Genomic DNA, 24,814 nt, shown 5'->3' with positions numbered 1-24,814 from the left:
AAAGTTAGGAGAATAATAGCAAGCCTACTTTGTATTTAAGTCACTGAATTAAAAAATATAATAACTTGTGTACTTATACATAAAGTATAATAAGTAAATTAGTGGAAAACATGTTCATTTAAAAATATATATATATATGGGGCTTCCCTGGTGGCACAGTGGTTGAGAGTCTGCCTGCCGATGCAGGGGACATGGGTTCATGCCCCAGTCCGGGAAGATCCCACATGCTGCGGAGCAGCTAGGCCCGTGAGCCATGGCCACTGAGCCTGCACATCTGGAGCCTGTGCTCTGCAATGGGAGAGGCCACAACAGTGAGAGGCCCGCGTATCGCAAAAAAAAAAAAAAGAAGGTGTATTCTGTAAATATAAAAGAATATTCCGTTCAGAAGCCAGACACAGAAGAAGAAAAACTTTTAGGTGGAACCAATGCTAATTTAATATTTTGACAAACTGCCCATATGCCATGCCACTATGTTATACCAAATCAAAGTTTAATAGAGATATGACACGACAAAATAGTCTTACTCAGATTGACTATCTCAGATTCATGAATTTACCATTCAAGCTCATTAGAATGAAACCTAAATTAACCACCAACTAATAATTCAACAACCACAATAAAAAATTCAATGATAGGGTGGGGGCGGCAGGGGGAACATATAGAAAACTCTTACAAATACTTTAAAAGCCTCTGGGAATAATCTTACCAAGTGCCTTGTTTATGTCTACGTATGTATGTATAGTTAAGCGCGCACACACGCACACGCACACACACACACACACACGAATTAGATGTGTGTTCCAAACATGCACAAGAATAATTTTGTGGCAATATTATTTCCGTAGGGCAATAAACCTCTCAAGGCCTACTTAACCAATGTACAGCTAAAATATGCATCTGCTGCTTATGGTAGAACACAGCAGAGTTATAAAACCAGAAAATACTCTACCATTAAGGCTAAAAAGGAGCTAGAGAAATAGCCAGAAAGAATGTGAAGGGAAATTTTCAAATTCTAAGAGGCTCTGGATGTTAATGGTACTTCTTAAAATTACACCTAGGTTCACTTGAAAGCTTTCCTTTTGTGGATGGAGGTGAATCACTAGCACATGAGATTAGATACAATCACCATCACTAATTAACAGATGGGAATAAAAGACGGTGACAGTAAAAGGGAAGGGAGGGAAGAAAGTTCTCTTGACCTAACAAAAGAAAAGCTGGAAGAGAAAACATGATGACAAGTGAGGATTGCATGACTTATCTACCAAGAGATGAAAATTAGCAGGGCAAGGTAGATGTGTAAAAATAGAGTCACTAAATTGTCCTGGGCCGCTATTGTCCAAACTGTTCACTGCACAAAGGAAGTTGGTCAAAGGGGCAAAGTGAGGGTTTGACATGCTCCATTGCTAAGCTGGGCTCCCTGTCTCAGGGCTGGAGACATCCAGAGAACAGAGCACTTTTTCTAATTCACACGAAGTTGCAGTCACTTGTCAAGACTTTCGACCTACGGGCTGTATCCACTCAAAAGGAGGCTTTTTGAAATTGCAGAATAGCTCCATGTGGGCTTGAAACAGGCTGGGTAGTCATACTCCACCACCGTCCCACCCTTTCATCCTCCAAAATATAGCCTCTCAGCCTCACTGCTATATTTAGTGAGCCAGAAAAGAGCCAAGCTATACAGCCAGTCTTTCTTACGGACATTCTTAGACCCACAGTATTCATTCACAATTCAAAGTGAACTTATATTTCACACTTTAAATTTGATATTAAACTCCATTATTCTGAAGCTGATGTTAATTTATGTTGGGCTAAAGTAAAATGATCTTTTCATTACTAATGAAAGTTGCTAATAAAATTTATACTGTAATTCACTCCTTAAGGGAAATAAGTATAACTTTAATTATTTAAATTTAATGGCTCCTCCTAATACCATTATCACTACACACCCTAAAGGCTTGTAGGATCACACTTTGTTACACATTAGAATTATCCTGTATGTACGTGAGGTAAGAGAATTGCATTTGCTAGAAAATATTTTATAGTTTGCTCTAATTCAAAGAAGCAAAGAGCCATTCCCTCTACTCTCAAAGTAGTCAAATGTGGGTCACTATGGTTTAAATCTCCATACATTTTTAAGTTTCAAACATCAAAACTATACAAACAAAAACACAAAGACAATAATATAGCAAATTGGCTGTCAAGCTGCACTAGACAATAAAAGACTCCAGAATGAAGAGTCTATAAAATACTAAATGCGCATCCAGGAAAAGTCATCAATCATAAGTTTAATTAAATAACTTAATTTCAGATGTATATGGAAAGTATATGATTGCTACAGAAAATTAAATACCTATTCTTAATTAGTATGTCAGTTTAATTCAAGCTTCTATTTCTATTTAAACTCATAGTAAGCAAATGTTCTAGCGAATTCTCTAATAAATCTTCAAGCTGTTTTCTAGACCTGGACTCAATGTATAATAACATAACCTCAAATGTTTGTTTTTACCTCGAATAACATAATTATCCAGTGCATCTTCCATTCTTTTCAGTGCTTCCCTTCTATCAGAACCATATGTGATTAGCTAAAAGCAAGCAAACAAACAAAACAGTTTATATAGATATAGATCAATCTATCTATCTGTAAGTCAAACATTTCATCCTAGTAAAAATTAAAATATTTCATAACAGATTTCCAGAAAATATTTTGAAATTTCAGTGGTTCAGTTTTTAGTACAAACTACGTCAATTAAGATTTTTTTTAAGTAGACAAATATTAGAATCAAGCTATTTCAGACTTTTCTCCGAGATTTCACTATCACAGAAAAGAGCTATTTGAGGTAAACCAAAATGTAACAAAAACAAGCATATAAAAATTTAAGACGAAAGATATCAAAAGTGTGAACATTTAGGATGGGATATAAACATCTGGGATAGTGGAGGATTAGGCAAGATTTGTTTTTCCTCTCCCTTCAAGTATGACGCCCTGAATAGCTAATTTTACACATAATATAGCCCAGAAGCAAAGGGTTCTTATATTGGAAAAACAGAAAGATCTTACTGTTCTATACGATTTTGTGCTATTTATATGTGTTAGAGCTTTTATAAATTAGCAATAAGAACTATTCGTAAAATATTTTTCTAGTTACTCTGTTAGTCAATCTATAGTTCCCAATTTTTTGGTACATTTAATTAGCTGTTCAATATCAAGCCAGGTTGAAAATTAATTTGCAGACCATTTTTCTGAACAGAAATGTATTCATCTAAAAATGGAACCCTGTATCTATAATATTTATTGTATTTTTTATTTTTTAATTAAATAGTATTTCTCTAACAAACAAAATACCTAAAGTTCACTTTAACAATATTAGTATAAAAACTTAAGTGAAAAAAGAAAAATGAAGAAGTGGGTTGTTTACTACAACTACATAAAAAAGTACACTTGGAAGAAAGAAACATCTTAAGAAATAGGAGTTGGGAATTCCCTGGCGGTCCAATGGTTAGGACTCCGAGCTTTCACTGCTGGGGCCCGGGTTCAGTCCCTAGTCAGAAAACCTAAGATCCCACAAGCCACTCGTCATGGTCAAAAAAAAAAAAAAGAAAGAAAAGGAAAAAGAAATACGGGTTTTAGTAAAGAAGTCATCCTTCAATACAGGTCTATCACTTTAGAAAAAATAGGATATTCTAAATAAAATCCAGTTTCAACCACTATAGTAAGAATTTTACACTTTATAAGATCATAAGATTTGAAAATGTCAAAAGATCTAAAATTTTAAGTAGACTGGTTAATATATTCTGGAAAGTCAAATTTCAAAAAGGGAGCAAAAAGACATCTTATAGTCTTACACAAAATTTAATCATCTTAAATCTACATAAGTAATTAGTAATTCATAAAAACTGAAAAGGTGAAAAGTCCTTTAACAAACATAGCCTATCACCTCAACTCCTTGACATCACCTGCATTCATACTTTCATCTTGGACAATGTTCACTGGCCAGAAAGCAATGTAACTCCTCCCTGCAGTGGACTGGGTTGGTGCCACTGGTTAGCTAAGCTTGTTACTGTGGCGACTGGGGTGATGGGGTGATGGGGTGATTTCACTGGGGAGGAGGGAGTGTTGCCAACTAACATAATGTCGAAATTTCTCTTAAGAGAAAGAAAAGCTGCTCAGTTTTCACTTTTCCATCAGTGGCCATCATTATTTGTTTAATTATAGCACATGATTCAGATAAAGTACCCATTCCAGACTTTTTCTTTTCCCAGACTTTTCAATTATATATGTCCATTTTCTCTTGAGAAGAAAACTGAAAGAAACCATTAAGAAGTCGAACTAACTTTTGAAATCATTGGATCATAATAAATGCTAATATCACTTCCTGGTTGGATGCCACTATCAACCCGGACCTGGGAGGAAGAAAGAAAAGAAAAGAAAGTTCATATTGTGAAGCTATCTTTCTAACAACAAATTTAATTTCCATGAAGCAGATGGATAATTTCAATCTCAAATAACATTTCAGCTTCCAGTAAGTAGAATAACAATCTAAAAATATAGAGACCAAACAAACTATCTTGATCTATTATTATACAGTACAACACATATTTTTTTGTTCTCCCACTAAATGAAGGAACTAAGAAAGAGCAAAAAAAAAACCCAAACAAACAAACAAAAAAAACTTTATACATCACTTTCGTGGGATGTGTTGGTAGCTATTTGATGGTGCCTTCCAACTGAAGGAGAGCATGAACGATGCCCCTTCTAATCACACTCCCCACTCTACTCTTCCGAGAGTTCCAGTGTGGACCCCAGTCAAGCCATGCAGCAGGACCTGGGAGCTCTGCTCATCAGCTCCATAGGAACACTGGTCCTGTGGCTTTCATGTCTGTAACACTTTCCTTTTTTGCCTCACCCTCTCAACTGTAAAATGTGAGTTTTTTTCTGTTACTGTCAGTCCCCCGAGACTTTAATGTTTATACAGCTTTTCTCATGGCTTTCCTTTGTAAGGACACAGCCCCAATTAGAGTTCTGATTTTGTGATTTTCACGGGGGAAAAAAAAATAGCACAAGTTCAAAATATTCTTTTGAAAAACCTGATTGCTGTTAACCAGCCAACAAGTTAGTTAGTACATCGCTGATTCTTGTTTTCATCTCCCTGTTTGAAACCAGCAGTAAGGCACAGAGGTTAGCCATGTAAAACTTTAAAATGAGCAGTTGCTGAGGATGAAATATTTGTTAAATTATTGTGCTTAAGTTTTGGAATCTGAAGTATTTAAAAGCTAATCAAAATAGTTAAGATAGTCCAGCATGTCCTAGGGGGTTTGAGGATAGAAGAATTTAATGGAAGCTGCTAGAACAGCAGGACTTTGATGCCCAACATGGTAAAGGGGTGGGAAGAGAAGAGCAAAGCTCACATAGCTCTTCACCTGTGGGAAGAAGTCTTCCTAATAAACAGCAGCTCATCTGTCTGCAGCAAGGCAGAAAAAGGTCAACACAGCGGCTGTTAGGCCTTTCATATTTTAATTTAGGCAATTATCAAGGGACCACATGTAGAACCTCTTGTCTAGGATATCCACATGAGGGTTCGATGATGGCTTTATTATACGATGACATCAAAAGATAAGCCACAGTTTCATTCTCTTAAAAAAAAAAATCATACTACTGTTATTCTCTTTGTAAGGTTTTAGAAGATAACATTGTCACATACCCAGAATGCTTTTATTTCTGTATTTGCAAATAACTCATGAAAAAATATGGATATTTATATTTGCATTCATATTCATATATGAAAATCTTCATTCTAAATGAAAATCATTCAGTGCACTTAAAACACATATTTGGCTTTCTATTTTCTGAAAACACACTTCAGGACATCAACTGAAGTTCTATGAAATTCAGTGTTTATAAAAACTAGAAAAGAATTAATGGGGCAGCTGTGAAAGCAATAATATCATAATCTACCTCCTAGACACATTTAAATTGCCCCAAAATGACAACTGGTGATCAAGTTACATAACAGAAAAGACATCTCTGAACTTGCATTTTTTTAATTGTAGTAGCAAAAAGTTAAAGAGCTAATTTTACCACCATGTATTATTTAAAACCATAGCATGCTTGCTAAAGCTGTGTTTAAAACTGAGATTGGTACAAGTTCTAAAACTTCTGACTTAAAACATATGCTACATAAACTGCTACAAAGCTAGTGTGGAACTTTGATGTTCAACCCACTAGTAAAATAACAGACAATAAAGAATATTTTTTTACATTCTCCTATAGTAACTTAAAACTTTAGTTACCTTGAATAACACCACCCTAAAAGTTAAGTTACCTAGGGCTCTTAGATATAACTATGTCTTTGTTGTTTAATAAAATTATCATCACAGAAGGTATGTCATTTTAATTTAAAAATATATACGGTAAAATAAAGATGTATTAAATATAAGCAACACATATCTTTCTATAAGCAAATCAACATTTCCAATTTAAAACTGTAACAAAGCATGAAAAACTGACTTACAATTTACTGTCTATGCAGCTTTTTCCAAATGATAATCAGAATTCAAAAAAAGGTCTAACAAATGAATTAAAATTAAGTCTCCATTCCTCCACTGAAACAAAGCCTATACCAAAAAATATATTTTAGCTTTTGCACTAAAAGCTTTAAGAATAAAGTCAAGTGGAATTGTAACCAAATTTCTAAGCAGAAAAAAATTGCAGTCTGAAAATAACAAATTTACAAAATACAGTGATCAAAGATAAGAAAATCTTCATCTTTGCCACATAAGCTAATAGGAGGCTTAGAGAAGAATGTGAAAAACACAAACCAGAAGTTAACTCTGAAGTATGTATTCCTGTGATCAAAAACAGTTAAGAGCTGCAAAGGATCTCCTGAGTTAAAACTAATCTAGTTTAAGAAGGCAAGGAAGAAAAACTACCACCACCACCACCCAAGCACCTGTGTATGAGTCTCAAACCATTGCTCGGAAACCTCGGGCATAATTTAAATGTCTTTCTTCACACAGTGGACCCTGTGAAACTATCAGCCAGCTCCCACCCTTCATTCTTGATTCACCTCTCCCCCTCAGCACAACTCCCAGCCCGCCATGTCTACCTGACAAGTGACAGCCCAATCTGATTAAATGCTTCCAAGGGAGGGGACTCATGGGCCTCCATGACAGGCCAAAAGTGATCACCATGGAGATACATAATTACAGCTGTCAGCGCATCTACTGTCCTGCTGACATCAATTTGATTGCTCCCAGCAATAATGATAGACAAAGCTTAGTGTGCACTCTCCCGCACCCAATCACTTTATCTATTCCTTGGTCCATTTAGCTGACATGCAACATTCACACAAGCAAATAACAGCAGTAAGCAGAACATTTAAGGCATTTTAATTGTTTTTTCTTTCTATGGGTGGCTCACAACTGCAAATGTTATTACATAAAGCTCCTGCTGCAGCATTAATTGAAGAAAGATTTGGTGGGACAAAGACTGTAGGGGGTACAGTTTGTCCATTATCACTTGTACTTTCAACAGGTCTCACGTTTGAAAATTGCAAATTGCAAAAACTTGCGAGGGCAAAATGTTTGACATCCTGTTAGCTATTACAACATGGTGAAAACTTCTAACAACTAGAGTGATCATTATGAATCCTTATTTAATACTTTTTTGTTTGATTAAAAAAATGTTTAGATATGTCCCTATGATACTTGTTTTCTCATCTGCTATTTAATGTCACATAATGCCTGTTAAATCTTTACAATTTTTCTTCTGCCTTCAGGCTTTGAACACAGCATGGAGTCTCTGAGCCTAGAAAGGGTCAAGTCCCTTTAGAAAGCACATGGGCAAAAACAATTTAAAAAGTGAAATAAATCATATATCCAACAACATCTTCAAATTTAGAATTCTTCCTGTAATCTTTCACCATCTTCATGCCAGTAATCAAACTGAATGATCATATACACAGATGGTACAGCCTTGTCATCCACTAGCTAACATAATGTCATATATATATGCACTTATTACCTTAAGATAAAGGGTACGTCCTTGTTCTTTTTATGCAACACAAACTATTTAAAGAACAGCTATTAAACACAGAAGAAGTACAGATACAGTGGACAGTGCTCACTTTTCTCTAACTGGTGTACATAATATGCACTTCTTAAAGTCTTTGACACTTAATAGAAACAGGTACATTTTGTTTTCCTTAATCCATTTAGATTAACGAGCTGATTTTGTGCTTGATTTCTTGACATCTGACTATACAGGGAAGCAGGATTAGATTTATTGAAAAGATTAAATTGTAACACAGAAATGTCACTTCCCATTCTTAGGATTCTATGAATCTTCTTCATTACGATTTTCAGAAGAATTGGGAACACTGTAAACTATCATTTATTTAGAAGTCAGATGTCTCCAGACTTCCCCTGTTAGGTGAATTCTGACTTTCCTGAACATCATACAATACAAAATATGAAAAAACAAAAAACTGTGATTCCCCATGAATTTCACTTGTCATCCAATTTACACCCTTTGGTGTTGACATGCTTTAACATAAAAGTGTGACATAAATCAAGATTTTTAACCCCTCACTTGATATTACAGCTTAATGACTTACACCAGGTAGATGCAGTGGTTCTTGGTACTGAGACAATCTCCCAATAGACGGTAAACCAAAAGACTTGTAGGGGTCCTGAAAGTTCAAAGGACAGGAAGCACAGTCTTTGAAATATAAATCAGCACAAGTAAGGTTAAATATTTATACAATGAAGAAGTATTTATAGGCCTATTTACCAAATCACAGATTTCAGAATATTACTGTCTTATCCTCACTCTAGACAACTTAGAAATGTATTTAAAAATCAAACAGAACTGTAACCAGAATTTAGCCTGACCTTGATCATACTTTATTGAAATTGGTAAAATTCCAACTTTCTATAAATCTTCTTAGAATGCCTTGGGCAAAAATAAAATAACCTAGGAGCTACATCAAAACATACTCAAGTTCAGAACAACAAATGTAATGCACTAAAGATATTTGTTTTTCTTACTCTCAAAACAGCTCACATATGGTAAAATTTGAGCATTTTAGTTCTTCAAAGACCTGAAAAGTAAACTTTGCATGTGCGACTAGATATATGCTCCATTTGTAAATATCTTAGATCAGAATAAATAGTAAGTTCAGTGTTATAACAATAGGAAAGAAAAGAATACCACTTAAAATATAATATAACCATGCCATAGATATTTCTCAAGATCCTTAAAAAAATTTCAAAAAAACTTCCAGAATTTTTAAACACAGATACTACTAATTTGTTTTTTATTTTACAGATAGGCTTCGATGTCTAAAAGTAAAAGATGGTATAAATGTTTCTTTGCATTTTTGTTTTAACCATTTGAAAAAAAGCATTTTCAGATGTTGACTGCTTTATCTGATTAATTATAATAAAGTATTAAACTGAGAGTTTTTGAGTTAAATCCATAATTAAAACTATGAATTGAAGCTTTGCAATTTAAATTTTAGTTGTTATTTTTACATAATCATAAGAGATAAAATTATTAGGGAAAAAACTTGGAAAAAATTTAAACACTGAATTAACAACTGATGTGTAACTAAGGTAGCTCTTTAAAACACAAACACACACACACAAACACACACAGAAACAAATGCCCCTTTTCATTTCGAATGTGGTTTGAAAATAAGCAAAAACAAAAACCATGGTCCATTCAAGCACAATATTTAACTAATGCTTTCTTTCTCCTTAAACTGATTAGTAGCTATTCCTCCAACCAGAAAAAAACACATGAAAATTAATTAAACGCAATCCTTTAAAACTATTTTGAGTTACGTTAAAATGATCTAACCTTTTTTTCTGGTTCATTTCTGGATTACATAATCAAATCCTTGACACAAGGTATAAAACCCTAAGTTTACCTTGTTGTTTAGCTATATGTGGTCCCATAACTCAGGACACAACCACCATCCTTCCTCCCAACATCATTCATTTTACCTCGGCATAAACCCGACATTCAACTGCCCAGCCGTTGATGGGAATATCAGCTTGTTTGTGCCTGAGAGGGTAACCCTTGGCAACACGGATCATTTCTTGGACTAGGTCCAGGCCAGTAATGCATTCTGTGACAGGATGCTCAACCTGCAAGGCCAAGATGTGCCAGTCAACAGTTGTAGGAAAAGGTAAATAAACAGAAATAAGCAAGAACAATGTCAATAATTTCTGGGTAAAATAGGTTAATTATATTTAATATTCAATCATATTTGACTATTTTTAAATTTTTTTATTTTATTTTATTTTTTGGCTGCACTGGGTCTTAGTTGTGGCACGCGGGACCTTTAGTTGGGGCATGCATACTTCTTAGTTGTGGCACACATGCAGGATCTAGTTCCCAGACCAGGGATCAAATCCGGGCCCCGTGCACTGGGAACGCACTGGATTGGTGGTCTTACCCACTGGACCACCAAGGAAGTCCCCATATTTGACTTTAAAACGATCTAAGAGAATAAAATTAAAGAATCAACACCATATAGTACAAAGCTGGGTAAGAAAAATGACACCCCAAAATTATTTGTAAACTATCTGTACTACTTTTCCCAGTTTTTATTTAGATGTGGTCCAACAATGTTTAACACTTTTAATTTTGAAACTAATTCTTACCTGAAAATTACATATTTAGATACAATCCTCAACCTATTCTGCTACACTCAGCATGCCATCTATAGAGGCAGCTTATGATTTTCCAAAGCACTAATCTCTCCTGAGTTTCACCCACTTGCATGCTTTCACTAACCTGTCCTGACAAGCAACCAGACTAGCGTACTCTTACATCAAGGCAGCATAGCAGAAACGAGCAGATGGGTCCTGCAGGTTGTTTTCCCTCCAGACCTATGTGGGGAGTGCTTAGCATGCACAGTAACAAAACTGAGCCAGTGAAATCACTGCTCTCTCAGCAAACTGCTGATAACTACTTTGGCTGATGCTGTTATGGGGATCCCTGGCCTTCCACACTACCACACGGGATACACATATACAAAAACATGCAGAGACATACAGGAATACTAATAGACATACACATCCTTAAAAATCTGATCGACTGCTTACAAGATCCTAAACTTAACTGAGCTAAAATAAAGCCACTTTGGCACTGGTAAAGAGTAGATAACCTGTCTGTCATGTAAAACCTTGAATACGTTTTGAAAATTTATATTAAACTTTGGCCACATCTACTGCTTTGATATCAATTTCTTTTCTCATAAAAATTACGCATGTTCTAAATGCACTTCACAATAGTGTCTTTATCATGACATGTCATATTTCATACACTCTGACACGGGAAAAGGTCAATGAACAAACGAACTGTCTTCCCATCTTCAACTACACTAATTGAAGGACAGGACTTAGTCATTATAATAATCTTGAAGCTTATCATAAGCAGACAATGCCATGGTCTTTAAAAAAAAAGCTTTGTAAAAATAAACAGATGGGATCCATAATTAGCTCTGTGTGTGTTATGAGTTTGTTTACAGTTTCAACATTTTAAGACATTTTGACATAATTTTAGTGACAAATCATCACCAAAATAAGCATCGACTCTTTGTAAAATAAATGTGACACTAAGTAAAGATCTTATTAGATAGTTTAGAATATATCAATATATTTTTGGAAGCAAACTATGATTTTGAGAGAAACAAGATTTTTAAATTTATTTATTTATTTTATTTTTTCGCTGCATTGCGAGCAGGGGCTACTCTTTGTTGCGGTGTGCAGGCTTCTCATTGCAGTGGCTTCTCTTGTTGTGGAGCATGGGCTCTAGGCGCACGGGCTACAGTAGTTGTGGCACGCGGGCTCAGTAGTTGTGGCTCGCAGGCTCTAGAGCACAGGCTCCGTAGCTGTGGTGCACGGGCTTAGCTGCTCAGCAGCATATGGCATCTTCCCAGACCAGGGCTTGAACCCGTGTCGCCTGCATTGGCAGGCAGATTCTTAACCACTGTGCCACCAGGGAAGTCCCAAGAAACAAGATTCTATATGATAAATATAATAAGAAAGGAACGACTGTAAAGCCCCTCTATTAGTGCTAGAAACAAATTTCAAGTAAGAAAGCATCTTACCACCATAACTATTCAAGAGCTGAACCTACTATGTGCCCAAGGGCTCTATATCAGTACTATCCACATATCTTTGTTAAGTGAGAAAACATTTTTAAAAGCTCAGAGAATGATTTAGTTTCATTCTTCTACGTCTAGTGCCCAGAAAAGTACATACTATATAGTAGACAGATAAATACACATTGAATGAAGGAGCAGCAAATCCAGAGTCACACCTATAGTAAGTGGTAGAGGCAGGGTTGGAATTTATGTCACTCCAGAGGCGATATGACCTTCCTGTTCTTCCTCGTGGAAAAATGTATATGAAAGAACGTAGTTAACATAAACAGCTATATAATTATGAGCTGCTGTCTTTTACAAAATACATTATTACAAAGTCTAAAGATTTGGTCAGTCAAAAATTCATTGTAAGGCTCTGTTTCACTTTAGAAGACCTCCCTATAATGTGTAGGAAAAAAAAGTTTATTAGACCTGTATTGAATAGAATCTAAAAATGGACCCACTTTAATCCAACTTAGAGTTACATAAAAGTAACAACATTTTACAGTCTTAATTAGTGAGCTTCAAGTATTTCAAACTAAAGTTAAGTAGATAACTAAAATAATAACTAGCTGCTAAAGGCAAAATCATTAAAGAATTTTTAAAAAATATCCACTTAGGTTCAAGTATTGTGAAAGTATACAAAATAGTCTGACGTACCTGAATTTTTCAGGTAACAGTAATATGTCTTTTTAAAGTAAAACTATTTTAAACATTTTTGAAAGAAATCTTTCTAAATACATTTTAACAGAACTCTGAAGTTATTTAACAGGATGTGTGAAACATTTCCTTTAGACCCTGTATTATTATTATCATCAGGAATCTTGTAAATGTAACACTGACTAAATAACCATGTCTATCCCCCATCCCTGGGAATTTAGGCATAGTTTCCCTGTGCAAGTTAAACTCAACACTTAAGAGATAAGAGCAGAGGTTACAAAGAGACAAAATGGCTGACAGGCCAAAATATAAATCAATGAATGATTTTAAAATATCATTAAAATACTATCCTCTAGCCCTTGAATAAAAATCTAGTGTTTAAAGACAAAAGGCCAGGGATACCCTGTTCTTGCCTGGAGAACCTACCCCTGCAGGACTCTGAGGCCCAAAAGTCAACCCAGGAAGAAGAATGAAAGGCCTGGAAGATTCTGAAATGCAGAGATATAAAAAAATGACTATGAACTCTCTGAGCACACAGCCTGTTGTCCCTTATTTATCCTCAGATATTCCAAATGTTTCCCTTTTTTATCCACAGAAAATAAAACTAGTGAACTATGAAAAAAAGAAAGAAAGAAAAGGAAAGGAGAAAGGAAGGGAGGGAGGTAAGATCAATGGAAAGTAAAGGTGGCTAACTGGAACAAAAGGTTATAAAAAGAAAAAAAAGATTGGCCTCTGGTAAGCCAACAAGTTTACCTTGTCGAACCTAGAAGAAAAAACTACCTCTGAAAGTATGATGCTAATAAACATCTATTCTGAGGGCTAGTATGTGGGGGGAGGGGTGGGGGACAAGGTTTCTGAGTGACTTCTCTGTGGGAAACACTGAGTTACCTGAAGTTAAACAGGCTTATTTAAGAAAAGACTCCTCAGACCCACTAATCTGTGAATATGCCTCAGGACTCTAGGAGGAGACTGTACAGCACTTATGTCACCACACACCTTCTTTTGCAGACTATCTTTATGGACTGAGACTTCCATAGAACACACGCTTAGAAACAATGTCTTTTCTAAAGGTTCAAAACACAAACATTCAAAATACAAAACTCAATTCCCTTATGTGACTCTGTGCTCACCAAACAAATTTTTGGTCTTCATACATGATTTCCCTATTCAACAGAAATGTGTGCTAGTTCCAAGAAACATATGAATGAGGGATCCACCAGACAGTATGATTGCGCATTAGAGATGAATATACTGACATTCTAGTATATAAATCTTGTGATTTAGTCAGCAAAAGTAATACCTAGCCATAGAGAGAGAGAGAAAATACATACACATACAAGCCCAAAAAAGAGTAAGCCCATCCAAGTTAGAATTTCTGAATCCTCAAAGGCAAATTATTGAATGGGATGTATTCATCAAGTCAGTGCTACTCTGCAGGTTCTATTAGTAACTTATAAATCAGTTTGTACTGGCAATGCCCCTATCTCACCATGAATCTTTTGTTCAAACAGATACAAACAACTACAATCATCAAATGCCTTATTATGATACATAATCACACTCAAGATCTAGAATGAGTATGTATAGTTCTATACACCCACCTACATTAGATGGTCACAGTCAGCCAGCTTTTTATAGATCTATTTGCTATTTTAATTTAGTCTTCTTAGTCACCATCGAACTGTCACTATTGTCAGTGTTTATGTAGACCTCTTGCCACTCTTACTAATTTGTTGCTTCAAATGTATTTCTCAAAAAAATAAATAACTGAGCTTATCAAATGCAATGGTGAGGTAAACTAGGTTTTGCTTCACCTGAGTTCTTAACGTATCAAATTTCAATAGTAATAAATTTAGAAAAGCTAAATCTTTCTGGCTTTGTGTTGTCATTATCTACCTTCTGATTCTAAAAGTTATAATCGTAAATTCTGCCACTGCCACTGTAGTCTTTAGCCTTATTCCTCCTTAAATACAAACTAGGAAGTATCTAAAACTAATGAAGGAGAGAATGAGATACGTCCAGAGTCTCAAAGTATCTCCCTATAAGATACCTTCATTAATGACAAGGGGAGAAACACTAACACTACGGTGGAGAAATGCAAGGGATGTCACCTTTTTTTTTTAATTGGAGTTTAGTTGCCTTACAATGTTGGGTTATTTTTTCTGCTGTGCAGGAAAGTGAATCAGTTATACGTATACATATTATCTACTCTTTTTTAGATTTCCTTTCCATTTAGGTCACCACAGAGCACTGAGTAGAGTTCGCTGTGCTACACAGTAGGTTCTCATTAGTTATCTATTTTACACATAATAGTGTATACATGTCAATCTCAGTCTCCCAATTCATCCCACCCACCCCTTCCCCGCTTGGTAACCATAAGTTCGTAAGAGATGCCACGTTAACGAAGCCAACATTACCAGTAATGGGATAAACAGACATCGCATGCCTCCTATATGGTGCTCAGGAAAGAACAACAGCATTTCTGTAGTATTCTTGCCAAAAACGCAAAGCCTGAATATAATCAAGAGAAAAAAGACAAATGCAAAATGCAGGACACTCTAGAAATAAATGGCCTGTGCTCATAAAAAAATGTAAAGACCATACTTGACCAAAAAAACAAAAGAAAGACTAAGGAACTGTTCCAGATGGAGAGAGACTAAAGAGGCATGGCAAGTAAATGTAACATAGGATCCTGAACCAGAAAAATGCTGTATTTTACTATAAAAGACAATAGTGAACAAGTGGTGAAATGTGAATATGATCTGTAGACTGGATGATAGTAATATGTCAATGTTAATATTCTGATGTTGATAATGGTACTGTGGTAATGTAAAAGAATTTTCTTGTTTTTAGGAAATACATATTTAGGGGTAAAGAGGCACCAGGCCTGCAATTTACTCTGAAATGTTTCAGGTAAAGAAGATAGATACAGAGAAACGAAGATGCAGATATAGATACAAGGATAAAGCAAATGTAAATGTTAGTAAAGGGTGTTCAGAAATTCTTTGTAATGTTTTGCAGTTTTTCTGGACATCTGAAATAACTCCAAAATAAAAATTAATAAAAAGTAAAGCAATGTCACTAGAATTTTTGTTCTTATATTACAAAACATTATTAAAATAAAGATATCTGACTTAATCAACATTATTTTCTCTTCAATCAGAACCCTCTCATTGTGCTAAATAAAAATAATCAACAACAGCTAATTTGTTCAATAATGTTTTCTCTAACTTAAACTTCTAAATACTTTATTGTGTTGATGACCTAATAATTCTAAAGATTTTAAGAATGGGGAACTAGATAACAGGCAAGTATTCCTCGAGGAGAAGATGATTCAGGCAAATTTTAATTACACACTAAAGTTAACTTCAAATGAAAATTAACACTGAGGCAAGTTTAAAAGAGGAGAAAGTTCCAAAAAGTGTGGAGAGAAGTCAGATCAATGAAATTATGTGTTACCTTGGCCACTACAGAGAAGGAGGGTGATAAAAAGTATTCAAAGTTCCTTGAATGGAGGGTAATTGTTTTTCAGGTGGTACGTGGAGGCCCAACTGCTTAGTCAAAGCAGAAGCTGTCCCTAAAAGCAGAAGACCCATGTACATACCATAACTAACATCTCTGTGGCACTGAAATTTACCAAATCCCTCCAAATGCACAAACTTGTTCCCTATTCCACTGTCATTTTACAGACAAGGTACAAGAGATACTCACAAGGGGTATAAGGTAAGTAAATATTAAGAATTTTCTAATATTCAAATAATGTTATTTTAAATTAACATAATTTAAAGTAACTTCTTTATTAAATATGTCTAAACAAGATATTACAAAGACTTAGTTTGTGAAAGCCATTTTTTGTAAGCAGAACTTTTTAAATTCAACTCAGCAAAGCAGTACAGGTATGATTACCTGTTGAAATGTGAGGAAACTGTCCTGTTATATAAAATCGGGCTTCATAATGGTATTTGGCATAATAGGTCTTTTTCGTTTGTTGTTATTCTGGCCTGAAAGGACAACTGATGTCATTATTTTTGGTTTTGCTCTTTCAGTTCAGAGAGAGTCTTTGTCCAGAACAGAATCTAACATATACCTATTAAAATTCTGAAACTCTACCTCCTGAGAATACAGGGTTTCAAAATAAAGATCTAAAGTTATTAGATTTTGATCCACAGGACTCAAAGATAAAAAGCGTGTTGGGAAATAGGCCCCAACACACCATCCCTGTAAACTCACCTTGAAAATAATGGCTATATTCAAGGGTGGCAGTGAAAACTGAACAGTTTCTATTACAGAGCTTTCCTGTTGACCCAAACACAAATAGTCAGATGAAGAAAGGATAAGAGAAATGTTTAGGTGCTGAACTGCATCTCCTCTGCCCAATTCATATCTTTAAGTCCTAACCCTTAGTACCTCAGAATATGACTGTCTGGAGATACGGTCTTTAAAGAGGCAATTAAGTTAAAATAAGGTCGTGAGGGTGGGCCCTAACCCAACATGACTGATGCCCTTATAAGAAGCGATTAGGACACAGACAACACACAGCACAGAAAAAAAGACCATGTGAAGACACAAGAAGACGACGTCCATCTGCAGGCTAAAGAGAAAGGCCTCCAGAAGAAACCCATCCTGCCGACACCTCGATTTTAGACTTCTGCCTCCAGAAGTGTAAGAAAATAAATGTTGCTTAAGCCATCCACTCTGTGGTAACTTGTCATGATAGCCCTAGAAAACTAATACAGGAACAAATTTGAAAAGTTAAAATCTAGATGAGAATCCAGAACACAAAGACACCAAAAATAGTTTATAAAATGCTTTAAAACAAAAAACTAATGAAAACTGCCTGACAAGTTTAACTATTCATATCCATATAACAAAAACGTCTTTCCTTCAACTTTCTAAAAAGACTCAATAAACATTAAGTGAAAGTGTAACATGCCCTTCGTTATATTCTCAGTTTCCTAGGAGAGTAACTTCAAGTATCCCAGAACATCCCAGTTCTGGCTAACTCTAGCCAGTCTGATAATCCTGGCCTCTATGACTTTAAATATAATCAAAATGTCAACTTCTGGGCTTCCCTGGTGGCGCAGTGGTTAAGAGTACGCCTGCCGATGTAGGGGACACGGGTTCATGTCCCGGTCCAGGAAGATCCCACATGCCACGGAGCGGCTAGGCCCATGAGCCATGGCCGCTGAGCCGGCTTGTCCGGAGGCTCCACAACGGGAGAGGCCACAACAGTGAGAGGCCCGCGTACCGCAAAAAAAAAAAAAAAAATGTCAACTTCTGTTCAGATCTAAAATATCACTTCTGGCAAGAATGGAATTTTACAAATTAATTACAAATCCATTTCCCTATAATTTCTCTTATTTCCACCAATTATTCTTTCAGTCAAACAGCCCAATTCATAAAAGCCCAAACTCTTTTAGTAGTTTTTAAATTTAAAACTGCTCTGAAATTAGAATATGATATTTGTTCAGTTACAATCCATTCTCAGAAATCAGAATTTATGTTGCAATAATTTTTATTCTTTTAATAAAAGAAACAGCAAAGGATAAGAATCAAGATGCTAAAAAAGTGTTTCTAAAGCCCTCCTGGAATGTAAGGTTCCATACTATACAGAACTCTCCAACGGAAGCTCTGGTTGGATGTGGGGATATGCAGCCTCCGCAGAATTTCAACAGTTCTGTTGTACTTTTCTTCCACAGCACAAGTAGATTCCTCCTCCACTGTAGCAATCAGTATAAGCCACTGACTAAGGTCTAACTAAAGGGGTACAATTTAGCTCTCTGTTCTCAAAATGGTGGAATAGCCAGCAGACCACATTTGGGCATTTAATTACTTTAAGACCTTACTCCTTTCTATTTGGGAGTTTTCTAGGTTTTTCGATCTTTATAGACTATAAAAAGACTGCTTTTCCAAAAAGATAACATCTAAAAATTGCCTAGATTTGGAAATTAACAATTATACACACACACAATTTGGAACGGTATAGTCAAGGTCCTAATATTAATCTTAGCACAAAGGCCTAAGCAGAAATAGTTTATCAATGTAACACTTTTATCAGTTCATTTTTAGAAGAAAGAGTTCCACATCCATTTTTCTCTTGGACTCTTACACAAACACCTTTACAATGAAAAGGCTTCTTTCAAAGCAGTATTTCCACTATGTTTGTTCATTTGTAACAATAATTTTTCAGTCAACTGACAAAAGATTAATAAGAAAAAGTTATTATTAATTAATTTGTGGCTCAGTTTGCCATCTGAAAAAAAATGACCACTGAGAGGGTTTATTAATTATAATGACAACAGTAATAGTAAACGTGTTGGGACTTCCCTGGTGGCACAGTGGTTAAGAAACCACCTTCCAATGCAGGGGACACAGGTTCGAGCCCCGGTCTGGGAAGATCCCACATGCTGCAGGGCAACTAAGCCCCTGCGCCACAACTACTGAGCCTGAGCTCTAGAGCCCACAAGCCACAACTACTGACCCACCGTGCCACAACTGCTGAAGCCCGTGCACCTAGAGTCCATGCTCCGCAGCAAGAGAAGCCCACACAGTGCAAAGAAGAGTAGCCCCTGCTCGGTGCAACTCCAGAAAGCCCGCACGCAGCAACGAAGACCCAACACAGCCAAACATACATACATACATACATACATACATAATAAAAAATAGTAAACGTGTTAACCAATGTTTAACAAACATAGCATGCAGGATATTACTGGTAAGATTCTTACAATGAGGAAGAAGAATGAGTGCTTGGTACAAACGAGGCACTATTCTGAGCATTTAAATGTATTAATTCACTTAATGTTCACAATCCTATAAAGCCAGTGCTATATTACTGTCACTTTAGAGATGAGGGAAATAAAGTATAGAGAAGCTAAGGAACTTGCTTACAGACACACAGCTAGGAAGGAACAGAGTTAGGATTTACTTGTACTAAATGAAAATAGTGGATGTTTGCAATTTACGGAAAAAATGATTAAATGAGTTCCCCATTAGTCTACTACAATTGTTCTGAACCATTCTAGGGTCTAGAACCTCACCAAATCTCTCCCTAGAAAAGTGTGGATCCAATTTCAGAGGGTCCACAGACTCCCCTACAACTCATTAAAGAGTCCAGATAACCCAGGTTAGAAGCTTCTGCTTTGGGAACATGGCAATTCCAACATGGCTCCCTCCCTCCCCACGGTCTCTATTTCCCCAGACTCAGGGAGCTGCTGAGGATACGTGAAGTGCAAAGATTTGGGGCAAAGTGACAGCCAACAACAGGTAATAGGCTTTTCTCTCTCGTGGGCTGGGCAACACTGAGAGACTAGCTTCAGAGACCGCTAGGGAAGAATGAGAAAGGCACTGGTCATGGAGACAGCTTGGCCTGCAGACATCCACGGACACTGGAGAGAAACTCAATAAAGGCTCCAGAAGAGTCCCTGGTCTCTTCACCAAAGAGTCTGAGTCAGTAAGCAATAGCTGGATTCTGTCCTTGAGACAAGGGGAATGCTAGGAGACATATGCTCTTGCTGTCCTCAGGAGTAGATATGGTTCTGTCTGCAACCACTTGAAGAACAGTACCCCTAGAACGTTACATCAAAGAGAAGTCAGTACTGAGCACCCAAGACAACCACAGTAGAGGGTGTACCCAACTGAGAAAGGATAAACATTTGGAATAACGATCACACATGTCAAGTGAAATAGAGCGGCTGAGGGACAGAAAAAAAAATTTATCCAAAAAACAGTAAGGGTACTTAGAAACTTCGAAAGTAGCAATATAAGCATACACACACCCCTATACGCAATTAGACTTTCTGGGATAAAATAACAATTTCCCAATTATGGAATTAAGTCAATTACTTAGAAGATGATCACTGTTTGAACCTGAATTAGTAGCCTGGAAGGAGAACATAAAGAAATGATATCAAGAAACAGAGCACAGGGCTTCCCTGGTGGCACAGTGGTTGAGAGTCCGCCTGCCGATGCAAGGGACACAGGTTTGGGCCCCGGTCCGGGAGGATCCCACATGCCGCGGAGTGGCTGGGCCCGTGAGCCATGGCCACTGAGCCTGCGTGTCTGGAGCCTGTGCTCCACAACGGGAGAGGCCACAATAGTGAGAGGCCCGCGTACCGCAAAAAAAAAAAAAAAGAAAAAAAGAAACAGCACAAATACAAACTGAGAGTAATCATGAGGGAAAAGATATGAGCCCTAGAGGGCTTGTCCAGAATACCTAACCTGCAAATAACAGGAGTCACCAAAGGAGAAAACTAACAAATGAGGAGAGGAAATCGTCACCAGAAGAAATTTCCCCTGAAATGAAGAGACACTTGAATCTGTACAACTGAAAAGGGCACATGGAGCAAAAGGCAGAGTTGATGGATATAAACATATACCTAGTCATGTGAAGAAGAAAAAAAAAATTCCTGAATTCCAATATTTAAGAAAAAGTTGGGTCACCTTTCAGACAACAAGAATACGTTACCTATAATGGAAGACAAATCAGAATGACATCAGACTTAACACTAGAAGCTAGAACAAAGGAGAATGTAAAAACTACAAAAGACTAGAACAGAAACTCAAAAATCCTATACTCAATCAAAATATTATTCCTCTTTCACAGCTAAAGAAATATACTTGAGGATGAGGCATTTCAGAGCATATCATTCACATACTCCAGCTGAGGAAATTATATGAAAAAACTTTCTAAACAAACAAATGAACTAGGGCAGAAATCTTAAAAAAGGAGAAAGAGAAGCTACAGTAAATGAGACATGCCTAGGGGTGTGTACCTAGAAACTAAAGGGACTCTGGAAACAGAATAGATAAAACTACAAGGGAAAGTAACACATAGCCTAGAAGTATGAAATTATCTCAGAGACTCTTTACTGCTGGAAAGTCGAGAGAACCAGTTATATCATCTTTACAAATACTGATGGAGAAAAGGTCTAACTGAAAAGGAGGATGAACATAAATACAATTTTAAAGGACACAATATCGCCAACTTATCAATAGGAAGCAACAGGAATAATTAGCAATTTAATTCAAGCAACAAATAGAAAAAAGAAAAAAACTGGAATATTATTTATAAAACACAAGTAAAGATGAAATAAAATCAAGTATTTAAAGTCAGAAGGACTAAAATTTCATACTAAAAGAAAGAGTGTCAGACTGGGTTTTTCAAAAAAAACGTATGGAACAATTAAAGCAAGTGATACAGAACAGGCAAATAAAACAAAAGAAGCAGGACACAGACATAGAAAACAAACTTATGGTTACCAAAGGGGAAGGTGAGGAGGGATAAATCAGTAGAATGGAATTAACATATATGCACTACTATATATAAAACAGGTAAACTACAAGGACCTACTGTACAGCACAGAGAACTATACTCAATATTTTGTAATAATCTATAAGGAAAAGAATCTGAAAAAGAACATGTATATGTATATACACATATATATAAATAAAAAACTGAATCACTGTGCTGTACATCTGAAACTAACATGACATGGTAAATCAGCTACACTTCAAGTTTTTAAAAAATTTTTAATAAAAAATAAAGTCTAAAAAAATTTTAACTGGGATTCACATATATACACTAATATGTATAACATAGATAACTAATAAGAACCTGCTGTATAAAAAAATAAAATAGGGCTTCCCTGGTGGCTGAGAGTGGTTGAGAGTCCCCCTGCTAATGCAGGGGACACGGGTTCGTGCCCCAGTCCGGGAAGATCTCACATGCTGCAGAGATGGCTGGGCCCGTGAGCCATGGTCACTGAGCCCGTGCATCTGGAGCCTGTGCTCCGCGACGGGAGAGGCCACAGCAGTGAGAGGCACGTGTACCACAAAAAAATTTAAAAAATAAAATAAAATTCCAAAAAAAATTTTTAATAAAAAAAAGTAGGACATGCAACATGATATGAGTCAAGGTGGAATTTAAGATTAAACCACTTAAACAAGATAAAGATATTCTGTCATGATAAAAGGCAAACAGTAAGGTATTTCCTTACTGTATTTATATTACTCTCTTCCTACTTTCCAACTCCTGAACACCCTCTAACTATCACTGTCTAGGGATGTTTTTTCCTAAAAGAACAGGGGAATATAGAGCCAAAAGGGAGGTGCTTCCATTACGGGTGAAGTTAGATCAGATAATATCTAGCAGTAATTTAAACTCCAGGAATATGAAGAATAAATTCTAGTGCCCAGATAGTTGGGAAGGGCTCAGACAAATATAGGAGCAACACTGGCTACAATGGGGAGCAAAGGCTGCCTTCTGAGTTTAGACCCAGGAGGTCTTCACTTTTGCCTAAACTCAGTTTGCCATGAAAATTCCAAAGAGAGCAGATGTTTGGATTTGCCCTCCTTTGGGCATCTGCCTGACTATGATTAGTGTGTGAGTGTATAACGTGCTCATGAGTGAGGGTTTTGTCGAGCCGAGTGTGTAGGTGTATTGTCCGTATTTCTGTTCACTTTTTTTCTTGATCTCATTTGTTCAGATTTTTTAATCTCTTGTGTTTTCTAGAGCTGCTCATGTCCCACCCCCACCTTTGTCTTTGCAGTACTCAAAAGTTATTTTCTTCCCATCAAATATATGCTGGCTAGAACAAGAGTTATTTCTGCTAGGCAGCATCTTACCCCCAGAGCTCTCCAGCTCTACTGCCTAACAGTTTTAAATCGGAGATTAAAGAGTCAGTTTTTCCAAACCACCCGTTTTCCACGTTAGTTTGCGAGGCCTTTTCAATTCTTTTCGACTCCATGCGCCTCTGCTACACTGATATGCTTACGGTGTCACCAGTTCCAGAGACGAAGGGGAAAAGGTGCACCAGGGCCCACCTAGCAGATGGGTTAGGTTGCTGCTGGGAGGTGGGGTGTCACTGTTCCCTTTGCTCAGGCAGGCTGTTTCCAGGACCCCTCAGAAACTGGTCCCCACTCCTCTCCAGGGCTCTTCTCATCCCTCTATTCATATGCGTGTGTGTGTATTTTCCCTGTGAAACTGGCAGTGACAGTAATTTCCCACCCAGAGAGAAGCTTGTGGTCCATGATGCTCCAAGAATGAATTTCCAAGTATCTGCCAGTGGAGGTGCAGAAGCTGTGACAAGAGTGAGTCAGTGTTGCACTTTCAGAGCAACTGCATACTGCAGTAATAAATGGAAAATATCAGCAAAAAAAAACAACAACAACAAAAAACACACACACAGGCAAACAGTAATAAACCTATACTGTACGTATTATTTTGTAGATATATATGTAAACATTATTACAAGTGCAAGTAAAGCTGAGAGATGTATACTGAAGTAGTTATGGATGAAATTATTTAATGTCTGACATTTGTGTTAAAATACTCCAGCTATAAGGAGTAAAAGCAAGGAAAAGGAGGCATACATATAGGAAACAATACTAGCCAAGTTAAAACTGCTCTAAAAAATAAAATCTTATTTTTTAATAAATTATGAAAAACTTTATATATCTAAGACATCCTTGCATTTCTTTCTAAATAAAACACATCCAATTTAAAAAAAGAGAAAAGATATAGAGGAAGTGAATAAAACAATAACTTTCAATAACACTGGGTTTTCTTTTGCTTTTTTTTGTGAACTTGGGCAAGTTAATAACTTTGACTTTTTAATAGATATTACTTCATAAAATACTGAAGGTCTATCACAGAAGGGTCTAGAAAGATCTTTAAAGGCCTACCATTGAGAATGATACCAGCATCAAATGGATTCACATCTAAGTCTGAATTTTTAAAGAACAGATAATGCCTATTATTAACTAGACCCCAGAAAAAGAATACTCCCACAGTTTGCTTCGAAAAAAATACATATAACTTTATTACTAAAATCTGGTAAAGACAGTATTTTAAAAAGAAATAAAAATATTTATATTCACAAAATCCAGCAAAATACCAAAAGGAAAATCACTATGTCTAATTAAAATGTATTCCAGGAATATAAAGGAAATGTATCAGAAGAGTCCATAATGTTAATAAATTAAAAGATAAAAGGGCCACT

General features: G+C 36.3%; 1 protein-coding gene across 7 annotated transcripts in view; it reads right to left on the bottom strand.

Moving 5' to 3' along the window:
• Positions 1-24,814, bottom strand: part of PCCA (propionyl-CoA carboxylase subunit alpha) — a 350,996-nt gene that overhangs the window by 170,288 nt on the left and 155,894 nt on the right. For 5 of the 7 annotated variants that reach the window (XM_065895812.1, XM_065895815.1, XM_065895813.1 and 2 more), the window contains 4 exons: positions 10,003-10,146; positions 8,610-8,684; positions 4,330-4,398; positions 2,504-2,579 (listed from right to left, as the gene is read on the bottom strand). In XM_065895812.1, the coding sequence (XP_065751884.1) occupies positions 2,504-2,579; positions 4,330-4,398; positions 8,610-8,684; positions 10,003-10,146 (364 nt within the window). The remainder of the gene's footprint in view (positions 1-2,503; positions 2,580-4,329; positions 4,399-8,609; positions 8,685-10,002; positions 10,147-24,814) is intronic. The other 2 variants (XM_065895817.1, XM_065895819.1) reach the window with 1 other exon arrangement.

The sequence above is a fragment of the Phocoena phocoena genome, chromosome 18, assembly GCF_963924675.1.
Source record: "Phocoena phocoena chromosome 18, mPhoPho1.1, whole genome shotgun sequence".
Taxonomy (NCBI): Eukaryota; Metazoa; Chordata; class Mammalia; order Artiodactyla; family Phocoenidae; genus Phocoena; species Phocoena phocoena.
This window is presented reverse-complemented; position numbering and strand designations above follow the sequence as displayed.